This window comes from Trachurus japonicus, chromosome 13, assembly GCF_045865225.1.
Source record: "Trachurus japonicus isolate A0001 chromosome 13, Traja_1.0".
NCBI lineage: Eukaryota > Metazoa > Chordata > Actinopteri > Carangiformes > Carangidae > Trachurus > Trachurus japonicus.
The window spans coordinates 35,652,197-35,672,242 of NC_140919.1; the positions used below are offsets into that span (position 1 = coordinate 35,652,197).

The window sequence follows — 20,046 nt, forward strand, 5'->3', positions numbered from 1 at the left end:
ATTCTCAAGCTAAACATATAATTGAAAATGTAGCACTTGAAAATACTTTGTATATACAAAATGGTTTTGGAAAATCTTTTTAATATCCATATTCACAACTGGCTGGCTGTCCAGTGATTTCAGTTTTTTTGCGGGTAATTAAGAATTCTTTGGATGACAGTTTATGACATTTCCTCATGGTTTATCTGACTAAGGTGAGTTAAGTTTTTTCTTTTTTCTTGATGACATAGTACATTGTAATATTTGGGCATATCCGTGAAAGTTGTACAGATGTCGTGGTCTCCTGGGTGTCCAGTCTCCAGGAAAATGAACAAAATACTGCCAGAGCTTGTTTGATGACTGCCAGAATTAATCTTTCAATTTTTGCCATATTGATTTTCTTTTCCGATGACCTATATAAATGTCTTTTGGCGGCAGCCGCGTATCACGTGTCTGCCTCTGCAGCTGTTTTTTGTGACCCGCACAGCTTTGCTGCATTCACTGCTCTTTATCACCCTAATCCCTCATTTCAACAGCCATTCTGTGATGTATTCAGCATCCACAATGACCACAGATACATGAAATGAGAGGAATAAATGCCATCAACTCCCCTCTCAGTTTACTATCAGTGATAATTGATTAAACTCTCCTGCCCCCCCCCCAATGGAAATGAGGCCGGGATTTAGCTCTGTAAGTTGAATTCAAGTTCAGGTGAGTCAACACTGAAGAAAGTTCATTTTGTGTGTTGAGGACCACATATACTGTCTGTGTGTGGGCTTCTCTCAGCATATTTAAGAGCACACATCATGACAATAACTATGTGCCCTGCATTTCACAGTGTAGCTTCATATACGTTTGACAAAAGGTTGACGGAGAGACGCCCATCCTCCAACTTGACCCCAATCACAGCTTTCTCTTCCCAGGTGGCTCACTTGACAAGATCAGGTTTCGAGCCGTCCTTCAATCATCCTCTTTCAATTTAACCTCAACATTAACATAATGTAAAAAGATGCTCTGTATGAAAAGGAATTTCTAGTTTTACACTGAAACGCAAATATTCACATAAACTTATAAACATAAATCACAGTGCTAGTTACAAAGGGTCTCAACATGTCAGTTCACTCACGTTGTCAGTGTGACTAATGTGTGTTAGCTGTTAATAACATGTGACTAAATTATGAACATCAAAAGCTTTTGTGTCAAATTAAGGGTCATGCAGGTTACAGTAAACCAACAAACAGCGCACATGACAACAGGTCCTCTTTCCTCTATTGTACCTGAGCTTCCAGGTGAATAGAAACCATACATACCCTTACTTTATTAAGTTTCATATTGGTAGGCAAAGGGGGCTGCATTTCACACACAGAGAAACAAAGCCTTATGGGCATTGTTTAGGTAAGAAACTTTGAAGGGGACTGTGTTTGGTTTCATCATTTGCCTCCAGGAAAGGACCACGGTGCCTCAGCCACAAAAAAATGAATTGTTCACACAAACTGAGACAGCCCCACCAAAGTGACATTGACCCTGTTTCCACCCAATCCTAAAACAGTGATGTCGACCACATAGCGGTCATGTTCACCATATATAAACCAGCTCACCGCTCTCTTATCCTAAAACAGCAAAGCGACAGAGGAGGTAAGACCCTAGCAGCAAAGTGTCCTTGACTGACAGCTCTGGATTAAACATCTGTTTTGTTTTGTTTTGCAATTAAAATCACCTCAATGGATATTTTCTGCATTGTTCTGGATTTTTTTTTTTTTAAGGATTTGCTGTGTTTGACATCTGTTGTGTTTGCCGTAGCTTTTTCACAGAGGCCAGAGTGGGGAGATGGCTTTATTCAGCTTCCTTATCCTGACCTCCCTGTGCATTGCGGGCCGAGAGGCCCTCAGCTTATCTGACTGCGGAATGTTTGCCAGACGACCAGGTACGATGCCGTGACCTTAAGTCTCATGCTCTGGTTTCAGGCTGGAGGGGTTGTATTGATTTCAGTTCAGATGTAGACCTTTAGGAAGGCCATATTGATTTTAGTTTTCCATCTGATATTTAATTAGCACACTTGGTAGACTTATACAGCAAAAACATACGTAGATGTTAAACAGGCATAACAATTTGAGTTCTGATGCAACTTTTTGTATGTTTATTTTTTATTGTATTAGTGGCATTTTCGATGACATGTTATATGCATTGTTTTTTCCTTTTCAAATCAGACTGATTTACTACATTTTATTATGTTTCAATAATAATGCCATCTTCATCATCAGAATACACTGATATTGCTGTTGTGTGCGGCACGTCTGCCATCGACCTGGCTATCCAAATCTGCCCGGCTATCTACACCGGATACAACGAAAGCTTACTGATCCTGAACCGCATCCGGGACAGCAACTGTCAGGGGACGCTGGACAGCTCGGTGGCTCCTCCCGTGGTGAGATTCAGCTTCCCCATCAGAGAAGGAAATGCCTGTGGGAGTAATTTCTTGGTAAGCATTGCATCAACTGAGTATCCTAATTTCAAGTCTTGAGGGATTGTGATCATGGAGGTTTTTAACCTTTAGCCCAGAAGTGTTAGGATTAAGGAAACTGAAAGGATATTTGAGTACTTTGTTTTTGGCCAGACAAGAGGAGATGTAAAAGAGAACATTAATAGAAATGAGAGCCAGACAATACTGCACATGAGATGAATCAGTCCGCTCTCGACTTCATGTAACACACTTAGATGCGTTCCCACCAGCCTCTTCTCAGAAGAGAATGAGAAAGTTAAGAGGGTTGTTCCACTTTCTTGATGTGATTTCATCACTGCTGCCTGCTGTGCTAAGACACGTTGCCTACCATTCATTTTTAACCATTTCTTAAATAATCATGCTCATCTTAAATAATTCCTCAGACCACGAGTGCACCAGGGACGGGAATATTCTCCGACTTCTCCAACATCCAGACGGTGAACGTCAGTGGGGTGGTACGATCCTTCGACCCCACCATCGGGACAATCACCTACAACGCAGAGCTTAAGTATTACTACTCATGTGCTTACCCACTGGAGTACCTCATCAACAACACCCAGGTGGATGTGTAAGTGCACAGTTAAAATACGTGGGTTGAAAACATACATCGACTTTTCTTGCATTTCATTTGCATGAGAAGTGTGATTTGATTCCTCTTCTCCCCACAGGTCGTCCTCCTCCATTGCTCTGAAAGACAACAATGGAAGCTTCATCAGTACTCTCAGCATGGCCTTGTACCAGGTGCCACCTTACACCTGTCTTTATACATAGGCTACTCCCATTTCCACATGGGGCCCATGTAGATTTTAACTCCAAGAGATTAATATTATATAACAGATTGTATACTTTTTAAATCTTGATTGTTCTTCTCTTTCTCCACCAGGATCAAAATTTTACCCAGCCCATGGTTATGCCACCCCTGGGTGTCGAACTGAGGACAAACATCTACGTGCAGGTGGTCGCATCCAACCTGACATCACAGTAAGAACCATTAATTATATATCACGCCTGCAGCTTTTTATTTAGTATCTGCTCCAGACCTGGACCTGTATTTATCAAACTAAACATTAACTTACCTTCACTCAAATGCTGTACAATTTTTGAAATTCAATTATATGCAACTGCCTTAGATCATTTCAACAGGGAACCATTACACTGTTGAACTGAACTGTACAGTTGTGACCGTGTCATGTTTCAGATGGACATCAATTGTTCAGTTTTTTTTTTTTAAAGGGGAATTATTATGCTATTATTTACGGTAACATAATACATTATGATAAATCATTGACAAAGGATCTTTTCTGGAGAAAGTACTGTTATTTTGATATTTTATTCATTTTTCTGATGAGACTAGGCCTTAGTAGGATTTTAACCATATTTACATTGACGTATTTACAATTTTACTCACTTAAGGATCAAGGTACTTTCTTCAACAACTGCTGAAGAGACAATTCAGGTTTAAAAATGTAATTCCTTGCTTAGTTTTTAGAATAAGACACCATTTCTTTAGTGATTCCTACCACCACAATATAGCAAAAAGCCAAATTTAACCTTTAACAGTGAATGAGTGATGTTAGATATGACTAGAGCCGACATCTGGCTACTGTTCTTCCTTTTAAAAAATATATTTAAAAAAAAAAGGATGAAACAATGAGAAAAAACAAAAAAAGAAAACTGGAGTAAGGCAGGAGAAAAAAAAAGATGTGGACAGTTTAGGAGCAAACTGACAAGTGCAGAGGATGGAGAAGCACAGTAGTGAAGAGGGGAAGCCTTGTTCTTTATTCTTCACTTGAGCTTATCTATTATTCATCATGACTATCCTGATATTTTGTACATTGGCTCCAAGGCACGTCTTAGTTGGTGCATGATCACCCCTGTTTCCATACTGCAGTCATCTATGGTCTACCCCTGACCAACTTAAAGAACCTCTGGAGCCTCCACCTGCAGCCTCAGTGTTTAAAGTCAGGACAAATTCAATGAATATCTTTTATTCTGAATTTTGAGAGGAGGAGTAAACATACAGTATGGGACTTTTACTATATCTTTTCTCACCTTTGGCAGTTTGTTAAATACAGGTGATGGATGTTGGTAAAGCATAAGAAACCTGATCGAATGACTTGGATTTTCCAACTCCTAGTCTCCAACCACACGACTGTGTCTTGATAGATTGTAAATTTGAGGATTCCACCTGTGACCTGGAGTCTCTGACTCGGTGCTGGGGACCTCATTCTTTCTCCACAGGTACTTTGTTCTTCTGGACCGGTGCTACGCCTCAGTGTCTCCACAGCCCTCCAACTCCAGCTCCTTTAACCTGTTTGTCTCGTAAGTCACTAAAACACCCAAAACTTTTTATTTTAGTTCTGCCTACTTTTTGTAACTTGTGAGTTTCTTCCAGTCCATCACGGCCCAATAATAAGCTCTGTGTCTCAGCCCAGCAGTCCAACATTAAACTTGAGTCTTTACAGATATCTGCAGGTTTCCCTCTCCTCCATGTAATCAGTAAACCACTGCTACCTTGAAATCCTCGAGAAGGGAGCCCTAGACTTGATTTAATCTCCCGTGTTGTTCTATCATTAATACACTGCCTGTATTTCTGTGATGTGCAAATGGAGCAGTTGAGAGGTTCGCCTTTTATTGAAAGGTGCTCGATTGATCAGATGACCACCATGCTGGAGAACGGGGACAGCCAACAGGCCCGCTTCTTTTTCCCAGCATTTCGCTTCATTGAGCAGCAGAATGAGACCCTCTCCACCTACTATCTGCACTGCATAACCCGGCTCTGTGAGCGCAGCACCTGCAGCACCTTCAAGGTAAGAAGCCCCCCCCCCCCCCCCCCCACATCCACTCCTCATGGATTTCAACAATAAATCCCCAGCTCCAGCCAGATCTGCTTCAACTCACGTCTTTCCATCTGGTCTGATCCGCAGCAATGCAGGAAGAGGAGGAGTGTGGAGACCACTGTGGTCCAGGAGAGCATCACTGAGCCGTCCGTGCTCACAGTGGCTATAAGGGCCAAGACAGAAAACCGTATGTCCCCTATGTGTCCTTGGTTTGGTGCAAAGTTCCCTGTAGCTTTAACAAAGCAATGCTTCTTTCTAAATCTTCCTCACTGACATGACATTGTGTCTCTCTATACAATACAGTATATTGTATGTTGCTCTGCTTTGTGGAGTTTTACTTGACAATCATCATTCAGTTGGCTGTGATCTGCAGAGCTTAAGTTTGACATTTTGAGAAATGTGCTTATTCACTTTCTCACTGCAAAGATGGATGAAAAGATTGATACCACTCTCATATCTGTCAGCTAAATAGGAATTTAAGGTGGCAGGCAGCTGGCTTGGCTCACTATATAAAGCAGCAGGAGGAAAAAGCAAGCTTGGCTCTGTTCAGGTATCCACTTCACGGCACCTTGATAATTAACAGGTTTGATTAATCTATACAAAAAAATCAAAGTTGGAAGGTTTAAGTACAGAGTTGTTGTGACAAAGTTGTACTGTCAGGAGGCCATCCCCAGTCTTACCGGGCTCAGCTAACGATCCAGCACCTGCAAAAGAGTTTTACAAATGTGGTTCTAAGCAACTCACCACACGTTTCTGACTTTTCTTTTCTGCTTTGAATCTCTGATAAGAATCCAATATATAAATATATGAAATGAAAATATCCCTCTTTATGAAATACTGACTGTTTCTGTTTTTCTTGCAGCCATTCAGTCCAAAGAAGAGGGTGAGTATGTTTTTTATCCCCTTAACTGCCATAAGAACAGACATTCACAAAGTTTCGACTAATTTGATTTTTCCAGAAATGAAAAACATTTCTTATCTGCAGCAAGTCATAACGTATTCTGTTTTGTCTGCTGAAATAAATGGTGTTACTCTCATTTGTGCACAGCGCTGTCTGGTGGCCAGTCTGATGGCAGGGGCGCGTCTGTTGGCCTGGGGATTGCTGTGGCCGTCCTGATTGTGATAGGGGTGGCAGCCATTTTGATGGCGGCAACTTTTTACCGTAAACTGAAGCGGCTAAGCTAGCAGCAGCCCAAACCATTTATAAACAGGGGTCAGCACAGGCTAAGTGACATAGTGAGTTTGACAGGGTGACATTCACATACTGGTGGAGGTGCATAATGTATGTATGTAGGACTCTGCTGTACTGAATCAGCTATTGATTGGAGCACTTAATGTTTCTTTCCAATCCTTCACAGACTGTTACAAGTTATGAAAGGTGAAGTCTGAGTAACATACCCATTGTGATGATGGAAAGAAAGAGAGAAAGAAAAGAAAGAAAGTTCAATTAATCAAATCTTCAGTGAATAGTTTCACATTATGGGAACAGATTAAGAAAACAAAATACAGGATGCTAATTACTGAGACTGATGAGTAGTCATGAAAGTAGTACCAATCTAGACTCTTAATACATATTTTCCCACAACATTTAACTATTCCCTTAACTTAGCAAAGAAAAAAATGTTGGTAATAAACTAGAACATTTTTGTCACATTAAATGTGGTTTGTTGTCAGCATGTGACATTACTTTTTTGATTCAGGTACTTAGCCGTCTTGTTTTTTTGACATACAAGTCATGAATAAACATCTATCTGTCTATGAATCATGACGATAAATGACACAGAAAGTGGATTGCACGCACTGCAACAGTTTCTACTTTTTGATTGTTTTGCAAGCAGCATACTTTATTATATAGCATGTTGCATGATGTAGAAACATGTGTATAATTAATTACATTTTAGTCATTAATTAAGTGTGACATTGCCCTGCATTCTGCTGGTCATACCATGACATGGCTTAATATATATACATAAAAACAGAACAGTGATGCCAAGAGAATGAACAGGTGAATTTAGTTATTTATTTACAAGCCTGACTGATATCAGTGGGAATTTACTTCTTCTTGTAATGATGTATAATCTACTGTGGCAACTTTTCTGAGAAAGTTTGTATGCTGCTGTGTATATTTGTCCCATTTCTTGTCATGCACAAATTATTACTATTAAAACTTGCAGGATATGAAACAAGAGGTTGTGTCTTCCAACTGCAGACACTCCACATGCTAGTGCATGCTCCTATGACCATTTATGTTAGAGAGCATTTCACAGTCCACATGAAACAAGCCCTGACATACAATAAGGCTTTGATTATCTGCAGTTTGGGAATTTAAGGGAAATGAAAAGGATTAATTCATCAGTCTGAGTATAACTGGAACACACACTTCTGTGTTGTTTTATAACTAAAGGAATGTAGATTGAACAAAAAGTGGAGCTGTTCAATATGAATATCAGTGTTTCTACTTCCTGGAGATTCCTTCACTTTGAGGTTCGGTGTGCTTTGCTGTGGAAGCTCGGGGGACTTCAGGAAGTTTGTGTTGAGGTTTGTTTGAGGAGTGATGTTTTTGTAATGATCCTCCACTAGAGGGTGTCTTATCACCATTTATTTTAATTTCTAATTTTCAGCACTCCCTTAACTGGGTACTTGCTGACATCCCCATTTATTAATTATGTCATGGATAGGTCAACAAAATATACATGTAACAGGGGATAAATATATTAGTTTTTGTTTATTTCTTTCAAAGACAAATTGTGTCTGCTGTCTGAAGGGCTGGAAAGTTCAAGAACTGCCCGTGTTAGTGGTTCATGTGATCATGAGTAGGTAAGATTGATGTTTTTCTGAGTGACCCAGTCAAGAACCAAATATCCCCTCCTGTAAAGAATAAAGAAGAAGATAAAGAACAACCAAAGCAATCAGCTAGCTTGACAAATGATCTAATTACAAGTTCCTGTCTTGTTAAGTAGGCCATGACAAACTCCATGACAAGACGACCCACTTTGAGAAATAAGGGGGATAAATCAGCTGAGCTGGAAGCTACTGCTCCATTAGGGCTGCAGTAACTGTATGTTGAGGACAAATCACCCTTTGTGAGTTCCCTGTAATTTAATTAAAAAAACAGGGATAAACGCATGCTCTGTTGCTCTCTAATGGTGTGGACATTAACCTTTGGATCCAGCTGCTTTGCCCTCTAAAATGTTAATAGCCGTCGGGGAAACGCAGAGAAGAGCATCTAGAAATTTGTGTTGCTGTTGCTGCTTATTGCTCCCTTCAGTGCATATTTAGTGTATCTTATCGTATCTAAAGTCAGCTCATCTTGTGGTAGGCTGTCTTTGTAAGCGGCATTTGCATTCCTGCTATTAAAACTTTATTTTATTAACACATAATTTTCTGCAAAAAACATGATATATCTGTAGCTATACGAGGATGAAACTGTGCTCTTTTTTATCCTTGATATTTTGGTGGGTTTTGTCCTCAGCTGAAAGAATAATTGTCCTGTCATTTCCAGTCTAATTAATATGCATATGAGTCTGTCTGTGGGCTATACATTAGCTTTAGTAGACAGCAAAATCATGAAAAATTGATGGACCTATTGTAATTTAGGGCAGGCATATGAACAAGAAGACTCCTGGAATATGATGACTTTGAATAAACTGTGACAGTGTGACAGTTGTGCTAATGGGATGATGTGATTAAAGAAAAGAGAGCTGGAATGGGTTCAAGGCAGGTAAATGTGAAAAACTTAACAAAGGTACTCTGCTGGAAGGTCCAGCTCTTCCATTAACCTTTTGTAATGACTGAAGCTTGGAAACTGTGAGCACCGTGTAATGTCATGTTCACATCATATCATTCATATCAGAGAAAGCAGAAGAATGAAAGACCACAGTGGCATTTCTTTGCAGCGTCCTGCTTCGGTTTTAGTTCAACATTTTACAGCTTGCATTAATTTATCCACATGCCAAAAGTTGTCAATGAGATGACTGACACTATTGCAATCTTGGTCTATTAGCTGAACTGGCAGCTAAACTACAGACACCATTAGCTCATCTTAGCATGGTGTAAAGACTGGAAACAGCACATAACCCCCTGTAATACATCAAAATGAATGAGCTGGGGTTTGTTAATGAGTGAATTTGTTTATTAGTTGATTACAGTTTGCTGCCTTTGCAGACATGCTAGCTGTCGCCCAATTTACGTCCCCTCAAGCTAATCTTAAGTAGGCTAGGGTGGTGTCCTTAATTAATATGAGATATTGTCAAGTGAGATTGAGACCCCAGGACTTTGCAGATACTGGACACTTTAACCAATTAGTGAACTATATGGTAAAGACATGATTGTGCATGTGTGATGCAGCAAAATGCATTAGAAAATAATAACTGAAACAATGAATTTCAGTAACTTATGTGAATAATCAACTGACTATGACTAAGGGAATATGTTGCAATGATAACGGATGGTAAAAAGCAGAAGTGCCGCCACCCGAGAGGGGGGGTTTTGTCAATAGAATATAATGGACAAATAAGGTTATAATACAAAACATAAAATATCAGAAAAATGATTGGTAATCATAAGAAACTGGGTATGTTCTTGCTATCGACAGTAATGCTCAGCAAAATTAGAATAACTTGTAATTCAAGCTGCAATGAAACGAAAGGTCAGACTTTGAAACAATGTGAAACAAATGTCCAACGTCAGCAAATGCTGTTGTTCCTTTTAATTAAACCAAGATTCAAAGGGAAAACGAGTCAGTTTGTTTAGCTACGGGTCTTGGTAAGTGCTACATTTAAGTAAAAATTGTATAAAGACTTTGGCCACTCCAGAGGGACATCACGTCTCCCATGCTGCTTTTAGTGGTAGGCCTATTGGAGTCAGCATACCTGACTTTACCGTACAGCCCAGTCCTCATCTCTGCTTGAGGCTACCGGCTCCAGGTTATAGTAGGTTTCAAAAAGGTAGATTAATTAATAGAATAAAGAATATTAGGTTGTGCTGAATCGATGCTTTGTGTGTGTGTGTGTGTGTGTGTGTGTGTGTGTGTGTGTGTGTGTGTTTAAACTGTCAACAATGTTTGACAGTGTGACTTATACAACTGTCAAGTTATTTGATGTGAATTTTTTATAGCCCTCTAACTACTTGGATTACCAGATGGCAAAAAAAAAAAGCATGAGCCAGATGAACTAGATCCCAAGGTAAAATATCTCCTAACTCTGGGCAAGAAAATGAATAACTTTCTCTCCTAAAATGTTTACTATTCCTACCTTGCTGTCATCAAAGTGGAGGGCTTGAAGAAAAGTATCCTACTTGTTATTTCAACAAGGTTGACAAGGTTTGCTAAGTCCACATCTAACCTATCAATGTGATACACTAAGAAGGCAGCATTTACTCAAGTGTAGGCTACAGTATCAGTGCATTGTAGCTACAAGGTGTCTGTGGTGTTGGGGCTCCAGCCTCCAATTAGTATTGAGAGTGAGACTGGACAAGGGTGAAGGTAGAACACCAGAACACGCTGTTGAGCCTTCTGTGGTTTCGACAAACTCTGTGTCTGGTGCTCACTTGACTGTAAATGTCTGACAAGAGAAGATTATTTCCAATCATTGATCACTGCAAAATGTAAGACAAAAAAGACAAATCAGAGGAAGGAGAGACAGCTTGAGCCTCTAACGAAAACAGTTTGATTGGCGTGTAGCTTGGAGCATAATGTGTGATATGTGAGTATGAGTGCTCGAGTCTGTGATAATCATTGATTTTCTAAAGTAAATCAGTTGCCATGGAGATTCAGAGTTCGACTTAAAACTCTAGCAACAAAAAACCTGACTGGTGTAATTTCAGTGATAGAGAGTAAAACTTAGAGCCAATCAGACTTCACAGAGTTCAGCTCAGTTAAATGCCAACAATGAAATTAGTTGAGATAACACATTTGAATGAGAGCAACTGTAGCCTATGAAAATTCATGCAAGATACTTTCTCAAAACATTGTGTGTAGCCTACATTATGTGAATGTAACAAGCTAAATGAATGAATTCGGGGACCCTGATTGCCAACAAGATGAGCAGAAAACCTGTCAACAAAAAAAGGTCATGACACAACTAAAAGATAGAAAGAAAGAGAAGTTAGTTGTGCTATGCTTTATGTATGACAAATAGGTCATAACCAGAAAATACCCAGGCGCTTTGCAAAATAAAAAAAATAAAAAAAGTCTCTAATAAAGGGGCTTAGAGCCTACGCGTTTCAACTCACAGTCTTCGTCAAGGCATGTAAAAGCGAGTGAGTGCTGATGATTGTTTGTCTGAGCAATACATGTACTCCCCCCTCCCTATCTTTGATGTTGTTAAAAATATTTTTTCATATTTTTTCATGTCAGACTGAACCCTAATTGCCTCATGTTCCCTTTCTGATGAGAAATATTGGTTGTATATTGTGAAATAGAGCAATTTTACATCCAGCTCCGACTGCTGACATTTCACAATTTTCCTTATTGTTCAAATCCACAAAAAAAAAAAAGATATCTATTTTCTTTGTGGCTAAAGGCTGATGTGCTTTACGCCTCTGTGCTAAAAAATAAAAAATAAAAAAAACCTGTTGCTGCCACCTTTATGTCTATGGCAACAGCATACTTCTATTTCTCTGCAATGCTTTGCATGCTGTCTACCATGGACCACTTTATTTAAAAAAATACAGAGGCCTAAACTCACTACTTACTGCTTAGATTGGACAGTCCACCTGCATTCTTGGTTTGCTTCCATCTTACCCACAGATCGACCCTTCAAAGAAGTATGGTAAGTTACTGTCAATGCTCCCATGATTATTTCTTCTATCTGTCCCTAAAGCGTGTACTGAATTGGGAATAATGGCATTTTAATATGCTGCCTCCTCTGCTTAGAATCAGTTGCAAAATTACCCAAATCTCAGAGAGCTGTTCTCACGAGGTGCATTAACCGCATTTACAGTAATTTTAAATGGCTTGGAGGCAGGCACAGGTATGCTCACTCTCAATGTTTTTGACTTACATTTCTCCCATTTGATCCCTAACATTAATGACATGTCAAACTTTTAATGAATGTCTTTTGATATTTTAAGATTTTGTGATTAGTTTTTTTTTAATATTAATTGTCACATGTAGGCCTCTGTAAACCTAATCATGCTGCTGTCTGTCTTGGCAAGGACATTCTTACATTCTTCTTAACTAACACTAAATGAGAGATATGAGTGTATGTATGGCAAATGTGTATTCATCCAATATATATATATTTTTAACAAATTTTGTCTTCAGCAGAAACCAACTGTGGAAAGTACTGACAAGTACTTTCAACAGCTGGTTGGACTTCCTTGTCCTTTCATATTCTTATCTGAATTCATTGTAAATTGGTCATAGCTGTTAACGCATTATTGATATTATTGTTATGATAAAATTCAATCCAGAATTTGAGCTTTCTTGTACATGAAGTATATATAGAACAATCTGTGCATTCTTTTAAAATTGTGTTTCTGGACACGTGATGAATTTAAGTCCATCACAGTCACTGTCCACTATCTGTTTAGCTCTCTTTTGAAAGCCTTCACCAACTCCTAAGGGAAACATCTGGCTCTTTAGCTGCCAAATGCTCCACTGTGTTCACCAGTTAATTACAAAGTTTGTCAGCCTGCTATTTTGTGCTAGATATGTAGGATGCAGTGTTTTTTTTTTGTTTTTTTTTTGGGGGGGGGGGGGTTGCAAGCAGCTGCCTGCTTACAGATGAATGAAATGAACAATTAGCAACACAATGTTAAAAAACACTGTGTAGAGCAGAAAGAAACTCTAGTGTTGGGAAATGATTCTCTGACTCCTCACATTACAGAGTCACTTGATCCGCTGCAGTAGGTGCAGGTCTCAGGTATGTTGACTGAGGACAAACAGATTAAAGATTTTGTTTTTTGTGCAAACTTGAAGCCCCAAAGAAAAGGAAAAAAAAAGTTGAATATTCCCACTCTGGAGGTGCAGCTTCAGTTGTTCTCCAAATGTGCAGGTAGAATCCACTCAAAGGTTTTTCCAGGATTTCCAGATCATCAGATTATGCATCCCTTACACCTGGGTGAGAGCCAAAGAAACAAACAAAAAACACTGGAATTTCTCAAAGAAGAGCTGGTCACCCAAGAGAAAAGAATAAGTGTCTCATTCCCGACCACTTCAGACCCCTCGGAGAGCATCTGAAAACTCACTCTGCAAGTTCAGTTTAGTTGAGATCCCAGTGTCCATTATTTAGCTCCTATTAGAATTATGGCATTTTATATTCGGGATTTTTTTATTGCCTGAATTTGGATGCTCCATTGTTGCATCTTGAATAAATTGCCTGAAAAGTGAAAAAGACCAGCATCACCTTGCCCCACTTCATCTTAACTTATTTGTCAAGCTGTCTATCATCCTTTCAACAGGGGACTACTTGTTAATGATTGATGCGCCACCTCTTAATGTGATGGATGAATCGCCTGCTGCATGATGGGATGGCGGGTGAGTCACCCGCCACACCCCTCCCCCACCACTCACCACTGCTCTCCATTGAAGGGAGATACACGCCTGTGTCCACCGTTGGAGGAACAAAGGCACATTCAATTTAAACCCCATCAATAATGTACAGCTGAGGAGACCTTTTGATATGGGAGGCCAGTAAAAGCCAGGCCATTGTTGAAGTGAAGCAATGGGTTCGACTGGTTTATTTTTATCTGGGTCTGTACATTGAGTCATGTATGGCATCATCACTTTATTTACTGTTGCGTGGCAGCATCACTGTGATATCTGAGAGCCCTTCTTGAGTGGCTTTGTTTCTCTGGAGGCTGCAGTCCAGGCGCGGGAGAATATGTCAAAAGGAAGATAAGAGGAATGCCATAGTTTTTGATTTATCACCCATGTCATGTACTTGCAAACACTGTCTATAAAAACCAAATGTTTGCATTAAGTCGAAGCTGGATTGAAGCAGGGTTGTGTATAAAATCTGACATTTTTAGAGTTTGTTTATTTTGTATTTATATGAAAACAGCTTAAAGACACAGCGTGATGACAGAGAAGAAGAGATAATAAAGGAAGCAAAGAAAAGGAAAATGCTGCAATCAATAAACCATCAAGTAGAAAGTATTAAATGAAGTCCACTGACACACAATGCAATTGAAAATCAGACATGACAAAAGACAAATCACTGTTCTTGTCTTTACAGAGTTAAGAAGTAAAACCTAAAGACTATCTTATCATAAGTTATCATCTAAGATTCTTCTCTGCTGTTCACATGTCATGTCCTCCATGTGTTCCTCAGTTAAGTTAGCGTTTTTCCTGTTTTATTTTGAAAATCCCTTGTCTTTTTCCTGCCCTCTTGTGTTTTCCTCCTTTAATCAGCACCTGCCCCGCCCCTATGTTGCACCTGTGTCTCATTGTCTTCCCGCTTTGTCTGTGCCCCCCAACCCCTCCTCACCTCCACCCCCTTCCACGTGTTGCCGGTTTTTCTCGTCCTGTGTGTTCTCCTCCATCTGGTCCTTGTGAGACCTTGTCTTCTTTTTAGTTGCTCTGGTTTCCTTAACATTTTTTGGGATGTAATTTGTGGTAGACCCATTGTGTTCCTTTGGTGTTGTCTGGGACTTAGGCCCGTTGACCTTTTTGTTTGTTACTTTGTTTTTTTCTGTTTTGGAGACAAAACAAAAACAAACAAAACATGTTTGTGTTTTGTGAAAAATACTTGTTGGTTTCCCACATGAGAAAAATGAAGAAAAAATAGAAAACTGGTAGCACATCTTCAGTCTAAATTGCTGATTTGTAGCTCTAGTCTGTATTTCAATTAGTATTGTATTCTGATTGGTTGGTTTTGTCTGTTACTGTATTCTGATTAGTTGATTTGGAGCTGTATTATTATCATTATAATTATAAAAATGCAGCTATGTTCAGTTGATTTACAACTTCATTCTGAATGGTTTGTTTATAGCTCTATTCTAATTGGTTGATGTATAGCTCTAGTTTAGATTCACATAATTGGTTTGTAGCTCTATTTTGATGACTTCATTTGTGCCATACCATGATTGGTTGATTTGTAGCTCCATTCTGATAGGTTGCTGTATATAATAGATGTTTTGTAATCAGTTGATTTCATAACTGTATTCTGATTGGTGAAAGGGACTCACCAATCACAAAATACATCAACCAACTGGAATATGGCTACAAACCAACTATCATTATAATATAATATGATGATTGGTTGAGATTTGATTGTCTAATTGCTACTTAAATGTGAACATCATGTTGACACAAGATGAAAGAGGAAAGTCTATATCACACATTACGGCCTTCAATCCAATAGTTATTTCCGTCTGGGCCAAAGTGACAGAGCAATGAACCAAGTTTGAGAGACAGCATAATATGATACTGGTCCAAGTGGTCTGGCATTTATGGCAATCATATTATTGTTAGCTTCAACAGGGCACTCACATCTGTCTATATTAAACTCCAACATTTATTCAAAGGTCATGTTGATGGTGAAGGAGAGTCTTCTCTGTGTTTTCATCCCATGGATCAAAAGATACAGCTGTATTTTCTGTGTAAGAGTTGAAGGTGAGGTTATGTCTTTGAGTCAAGAGGCCCAAGGGTAACACATTACATGGAAACAGGAATGGACTTAAAGGGGAACCGAGCAGAGGCTTTTGACTGGAGAGGATCTAGGACTTCCATTACCAACAGAGAGAGTCAAACTGCTTTAAAGCTCTTTGATGCCAGGGCAGCATCAGGAAGAATAGAAGGTCCGGAAGAATCAAAACAGATATTTTTCATCCATTACGGTCCTCAAAGACAGCTATTTAGTGCTTTTATAGTCAGTTCAAAACCATTCTGAAACTTCTCGAACACATGATTTCTCCCCCTGAGTGAAATTAGCTTATCATTATGTAACAGTTCAAGGACTAAATGGAAGTTATATCATTGTCTTAAAAAATACACCCTCACACTAGTCAGTCGCTTGAGTATTGACTTGGAATTAACCCTAACCCACTCATAAAAGACAAGGATTCTTTTTGCATGTCACCTCTCCATTTCTGTCCCCGTATTATCTCTGTTGCTATCAAAAGCCTTGAAAGAATTTATAAAAATCTGCAGATTTATTTTATTGTTGCCAGTCAGAAGCAAAAACACTCATCACACCTGTTCGCACAGAGGAATTTGTCACCCATTTTGCCCATTTAACCTGTCATCAACCTGATACTCGGAGGGCAAGAGGACATGGTGCACTGACACAAACAACTATCCCCTCATGCAATACAAATGCCCTTCGACACCACTGGCTGAGATGGGCAGCTTTTCCTCCAATCCATCTGTGGCCACTGGGGAGCCTGTGGGGATCATGGTTCATAATTCATAGAAGAAGCCAGACATCCAGCCAAAGACAACCCCGGGCTGAAAGGGGTGGGTGGGGCTGCAAGGATGAACCAAGCCTTTTCATTATGCATCGGATCTCTGACTGAAAGACTGTGAAAGCAAACCCAGGATCCGCGATTGTTCCAAGAGATGTGAATTTGTTCAGATGCACACGCACTGTGACACCGGGCTGGCAGAATACACAGAATGTAAAATAATTGAATGAATTCCTATGTGAAGTAGACTCCACTTGGTGTTTGCATAGGTCAGAGATTAAGCTGGATGAGCTAGAGAACTCCTGGGATGTAAAGCAGTGGCAAACACAACTGCACTAAAGGTTTGGATAAATCCCCTTGTTGAAGTCAGACTCCCAGTTCTCAGTTAAATCCTACTGAGACGCATTCTCAAGAGTTCAGCGTGATGACAAATGCTAATAGGATACTAGAGCTACAATTAGACTTCTTACTAACTCATTTCTTACTAAAGTCATATTTTAGGTAATTATTGTTATTGTCTCTAATGTCACTTGTCTTAAAAATAATAAATTGTGATGCATTTTCTCAGCTCACTGCATTGTGTGTGGTAAAGTAGCACAGCATAAATTTGGTTTTAACAAATTTTACTGACACAGTACACAATAGCCAATTGTTTGGGGACAGTTTTAACTGTGGTTGTCATGGCTTGTTGGAGTGTTTACAGCAGCAGGACAATACAGTATATGACAGACAATTAATTGTTTTTGGAGATTTTATTGCGTGAACCTTTAGAGGAGGTGTACCTTTTTTTTTTGTTTGTTTTTTAGGTTTGGTAAGAATTTTTTCACTATCAGTCAGAAGTCTGTTTTTATCTATCTTATGTTGGAAGTAGATACATAATGGGAACAGGAAAAGCCAGCAAGTCAACATGTTGCATTAGGCTTTTTGCTAATGGCAAGCTATCTCGGGTTACATTCAAACCTCAAATTTGGCCTCATTTGTTATTTATGAGTTATTTTCAGTTGTGTTGGCTTTTAAAGCTGCTATAATCAATATTTTTATATTAACAATGAAAGAAGTAGCTCTCAGTAAAGACCCCAGAGAGAGTTATCAGCAGTTCCCCTCAGCCCTATGATGTGATTTAATATCTTTTAGCTCAGTGTTTTTGATTATTTCATGCCTCTAACTTTACTTGTTTAGTGTGCGTCTCTCTTCTGCATTGTTTTCAGTCACAGCAGGAGGCTGTACAAAACAGGAGGCAGTTACAGTTGACTGGTTGCTGAACATATCGGAGGGCGTGTGGAGACCTCTGGGGAGCTCAGCCTCACAACCACAGGGCCTCATTTCTGGATTCCTCCCTGCTGGAGTGCCCTTGAGCAAGACTGGGACTGTGTCAGCCCTAAAGGCATCACCACTATGCTTCTGACAGTCACATCTTTATCAAAATGCTTTAAATATTTAATTGTAATGTAAGGCTTATTGCATCTGGTTAAAAATTTTACTTCAATTGAGTGATAAGGATATTATTAAGGGCTATTAGCTAATGTCTCCCCTTAATTAAATTAAATTCTATTCAATTCAATTTTATTATATTGTAAAATCACCATAAATATGGTCTTGAAACACTATACAGTTAATTCAAAACAGATGAGCAATACAGTTACAAATTACAAATAATTATGCTATTACAGGAAACGGAGCAACCAATAAAATAGACACAGTGATACCATTTGAATAAGACATTGTACGACGTGCAACAAAACTATTGAATTGTAAGATGTGAATGGAGCCGTGTGGGAACATAGGGGGTGATTATCTCAGATAAATCGGGGGGTGCGAGCCTGTGTAAAGATTTGTAAGTTAGTAAAAGCACTTTGAAGTCATCGGTAGCCAGTGGAGAGGGGTTTAGGCTGTGGTCATGTGGCCAAATTTCCTGGTCCTGGTGAGTATTCTGGCAGCCGCGTTTTGTACAAGTTGTTTTTTGTGCTTCAGTGTGGTTGGGCAGAAAAAAAAGGGTATTGCAGTAATCAAGTCTAGATATAAAAGGCATACTAAGATGTACTAAGAGGCAAATGTTGCCCTCAACAACAGTGAAGTCATAAGCGTAATGGCTAACATCACATTTCCATTATAGAGGAATGTTTGCTCCTCCATCAAAAACACACTACAAAAGTACCTCACATGGTAAAATATGTTTTCCACCTTTAGTCTAGCAGAATGATGAACTTCATTTCATGCTCCTCATTTGTCTCATCTGTCCTCATCAGCATCTTTAAAAATATTCCCTCATTTTTCTCTCTGGTAGAGTGTGAAAGAGCGATTTCTCATTTTAAGGTGCTAACATCCACTGACTTTCCTCCTGTCTTACTTTTCCTCCTCCTGCAGTATCTGGCTCCTTTTGTCTCACTGGGAAGATGAACTCTTTCTCTTTTGTATAGTTTGAAACATTTAACAGTCAACTAATTACACATCCTGATACAGATGCAGCTTCTCTTTGTTGTTTCTCTCCTTCCACTGAAAATAACTGCTTGCCGATCGGGCCATGTATACAATGATATGACTTCTACCCCCCTTCGCGTTGTATGTGTGTATTGTAATTATGCACATATTCATGTTTCTATAATTAGGAAAGAACAACTTCCTTTGTTTGCTGTTTATTTTTTCTTTTCATCTTTCTTACACTTATATGTACACGTCTGCTTCTGTGGGTGCGTGTGCATTTGATTTTACCAAAGTAAACAGTCGGAGTGAGTTGAACATGACCTCTTTGAAGTCACTGTTCACTTCACTGAGGGAAACTATGGCATGTTGATTTGTGAGTTTGAGTGTGTGAGCGTGTGGCACAACATTTACAAAGATCTCCTACTAGTAAGTTTGGTGTTTGAATGGCAGCAGAGGTTACATCAGTAGGAACATAGTGCAGACATATCTGATTTTCTAGTTTATAATCTTTTTTGCTCCACAGCGACATGAACCCTGCATAACGTGAGTAAGTGCCTCTACTTTGCTAAAATGTTTTCCCCAGATGAATGCTTGATCGGTGTATTATAACATTTTGCATGAATACGGTAATACAAATAGCACTCACTGATGGTTACAGCCATACGGTGTGAAACTGTGTCTGCAGTCTAATACACTACATGGTTATCTTGCTGAAATTCCCTTCTCTTGCTGCCATTAATCTTTTTCATTCATAAATAATAACTTCCTCATTTTACTACAACCGTAAAGCAGCACTTATCATAAAATCTATACACTGTCAAGGCAGCTGTAATGTAAACTACTTGAAGAGGAGAGACACTCTTGTGGTTGGCACTCAAGAAAGTGATCAATAAGCACAAGGAACTCAGATTTATTACAATAAAAGTGACATAAAAAAAAAAATCTGTATTAAATAGA

The 20,046-nt window shown here is 39.2% G+C and overlaps 1 protein-coding gene across 1 annotated transcript; it reads left to right on the forward strand.

Annotated features, from left to right (window-relative positions):
• The first annotated feature begins 1,783 nt into the window (after window positions 1-1,783).
• On the forward strand, window positions 1,784-6,627 carry LOC146976431 (zona pellucida-like domain-containing protein 1). Its single transcript, XM_085794506.1, has 10 exons — window positions 1,784-1,903; window positions 2,241-2,458; window positions 2,863-3,047; window positions 3,148-3,220; window positions 3,363-3,460; window positions 4,721-4,801; window positions 5,121-5,289; window positions 5,407-5,506; window positions 6,182-6,202; window positions 6,368-6,627. Exons 1-10 carry the CDS (start codon window positions 1,807-1,809, stop codon window positions 6,502-6,504), a joined length of 1,179 nt encoding a protein of 392 aa, XP_085650632.1. The 5' UTR covers window positions 1,784-1,806; the 3' UTR covers window positions 6,505-6,627.
• The last annotated feature ends 13,419 nt before the right edge of the window (window positions 6,628-20,046 follow it).

What these genes read in the sequence shown, in the direction of transcription:
- LOC146976431 (XM_085794506.1), top strand. Translation starts at nt 1,807, where the DNA reads ATGGCTTTATTCAGCTTCCTTATCCTGACCTCCCTGTGCATTGCGGGC. An exon ending in AACAACACCCAGGTGGATGT is followed by an intron (nt 3,048 to 3,147) that starts GTAAGTGCACAG and finishes TTCTCCCCACAG; the next exon opens with GTCGTCCTCCTCCATTGCTC. An exon ending in TCAGCATGGCCTTGTACCAG is followed by an intron (nt 3,221 to 3,362) that starts GTGCCACCTTAC and finishes TTTCTCCACCAG; the next exon opens with GATCAAAATTTTACCCAGCC.